General features: G+C 37.7%; 1 protein-coding gene across 1 annotated transcript; it reads left to right on the top strand.

Moving 5' to 3' along the window:
* On the top strand, window positions 1–961 carry LOC117315265. The gene is given in 3 exon segments (XM_033869411.1): window positions 1–389; window positions 440–577; window positions 579–961. Coding segments are annotated over 3 exon segments (852 nt in total). The 3' UTR covers window positions 904–961.
* Window positions 962–2644: the final 1683 nt, after the last annotated feature.

The following is a 2644-nucleotide window of genomic DNA, read 5'->3' as shown; positions in this document are numbered from 1 at the left end:
ATGGCAAATGCCCAGCTTAGGAGTGATTTCTTGGAGAATGGTAGGGGGGGATATTATTTGGTCCAAGATGGATTCAAATATTCAGTGAAGACAAGGCGCAACGATAGATGCTATTGGAGATGTGTAGATCGACAGTGTCCAGCAACTGTAACGACTCTGAACAACATCCCTGTCACATTCGGAACTGTCCATAACCATCCTGGAGATAACATTAGTCTGGCTGCAGATGCTTTTTTGAACAACGTAAAGAAGCGATGTCGCGAGGAGACTGTTCCAATCCCATCATGGTTTGATGAAGAACTTGGCAAACTCTGCAACAAAGATTTTGATGATGATATCGAGGAAATGATTGGAAAGATCCCAACCTTTAGTGGCTGTAAATCCGCATTGTACAGAAATCGAGCCAAGATCATCCCCAAGCTTGTGGTCTTGCCATCAGATACCGAGAGGATGACAACCTCAAGCAACTGGTACCTCGTGCAGCCGTCCTGCCTTTGGTCCCACTGGAGAAAGTTGAGGATGTGTGGTTTGAGGCTCTCGAGGACAATGAGGATGTGGGCCAAGATGTGACCAACTTGTGATAGGCAACACTGGAACCATTATGATCACGATGGCCCGCGAACCACAAACAACGTAGAAGGATGGCACAGCAAGCTGAACAAGTTATGTCAGCGTCCGCATCCGAACATATTCGCCATGGTGAAACTGTTGCAAGGCATTCAAGGTACCAATGATGCAAAGATCATACAGTATCAAGCTGGAGGCAAACCATGCACAAAGAAGAGGAAATATCGCCAACTGGAATCGAGACTCCAGACTCTCAAGATGAGACTACGGAATAACACGATGGATGTGACAGTATATGCTGATGCAGCTTCACATCTTATCCACTTGGAGTATTAAATCCAGGATAATGACAATTATATACACGTGTATCATATACTTGTGTTTCCTGAACATTAACATTCAGTTTCATTATAAGGACCTAAGTGATTATGATATACCTACAGAAATTGAACTTTTTTATTCTAAACATTATATATACAAGTGTTATTTAACATTCAATTTCATAAGTGACTTGAACTTGCAAGGATTATGAGTAGCGTATACTCGTGTTAAAGGAAATGACAATTATATAGACTAGTGTTTCTTTGTAATGATAAGATTTAAATATTTATTGCGTGAATAATTTTGTATGTGAAGACTAGATAAACGAGAACCACCGATAAATCATATTCAGTGATTAAACAGTGACTTTGGTGATATTATGAACTTTCTCCGTGATTTCTAGGATTATAATGATTTGTGCTTTATTATTCAGTAAGTTTAATGATTATACATGATTTGTTTTACTTGAACTATTAAAATTTCATTTAAAGTGTTTTGTTTTTAATCGTTTTCTGTTAAGTACATTATATATACCTGTTATATATCACAATGAAACAGGTAGCATTGACAAACTTATTGATGATGTGTCCTCTCAATGTAAAGGTTAAATTGAACAAATGTATTTTATGTTATATTTAATAATTATGAAAAAGTGTGAATTTATAAAATGGAAGGATATAGAAAAAAAAAAGGAATTATTTTCACTAACTTATGAAAATTTGAGTTATCCTATTTTGATGTTTTTAAAATTGTATAAAGTATTTGTGATATATATTTAGTATACAATATATACCAACTGTTAACAGCTTGCAGCACAGGTAATACAGGTAACACAGGTAACCTACTTCTCCAAAACAGGCTATAACTTACCTGTAATTAGTGCCTATTGTTCTCTATTGTTCCTACCTCCAATGTTAAAATAGGATATGTTGACTGAGTGGGAAGACACCAGTGGACCCGCTCGAGCGGGATTGTAGCGGACCCGCTCGAGGGAATTGAATAGGACCCGCTCAATCAGTAATGACGGTAGACTTTCAACAGCCTGGTGTCGATTAATTATACTTTAATTACCATGTATATGTTTTCAGTTGTATCGTCCATCGTAAGTATTTATTGGATGATGTACCTCAACTATGAGATACAAATTCATATGTGTAATGTATTGCTCATGAAATCGTTGTTATAAGTTGAATAATATCTGCAATGATGTACAATATGACAGTGTACTTGATGTCAGCCCATTTTGATAAAAACTATTTGTAGGGAAATATTGTAGTTATTAAAGTTCAAATAGACTATTTTCATGCATGTGCAAGAACACTCACGAGTCATAAACCCAGTAATACTGGATATAGTCGTCATTTAGTGTTAGGAGCTGAGTCAATACATTGTAAATGTATCCTGTGACTGCTAACTGGTGACCGCCTTCTTTGGGAAAACGGAAAGGTAATCATTCCGGTTAATGGTGGACAATGAACCAAGTGTCCGCAGTAGCATTATTTCATTCTTACGGAATGGGGACGGGTCAAAAGGCGGTTTTGTCATCATTTCTAGAGTACTTAGGACGGTCGGATCTTGGTCAGAATTTTTGTGCACCTCGAGTGGGATATGGGGAACACGGAAATGTGCTCAATCCGGTAACCATTTTAATAGTGGACAATGAGCCACGTGTCCACGGCAGCATTATTACAATTCTGATTTAGCTGACCTTTGTATAGATGGCGTTTTGTGCATAACCTCGGAGAGGCCACATAAG

This window comes from Pecten maximus, chromosome 17 (assembly GCF_902652985.1).
Source record: "Pecten maximus chromosome 17, xPecMax1.1, whole genome shotgun sequence".
Classification (NCBI taxonomy): Eukaryota; Metazoa; Mollusca; class Bivalvia; order Pectinida; family Pectinidae; genus Pecten; species Pecten maximus.
The sequence above is the reverse complement of the archived record's forward strand: the minus strand, read 5'-3'. Positions and strand labels throughout refer to the sequence as shown.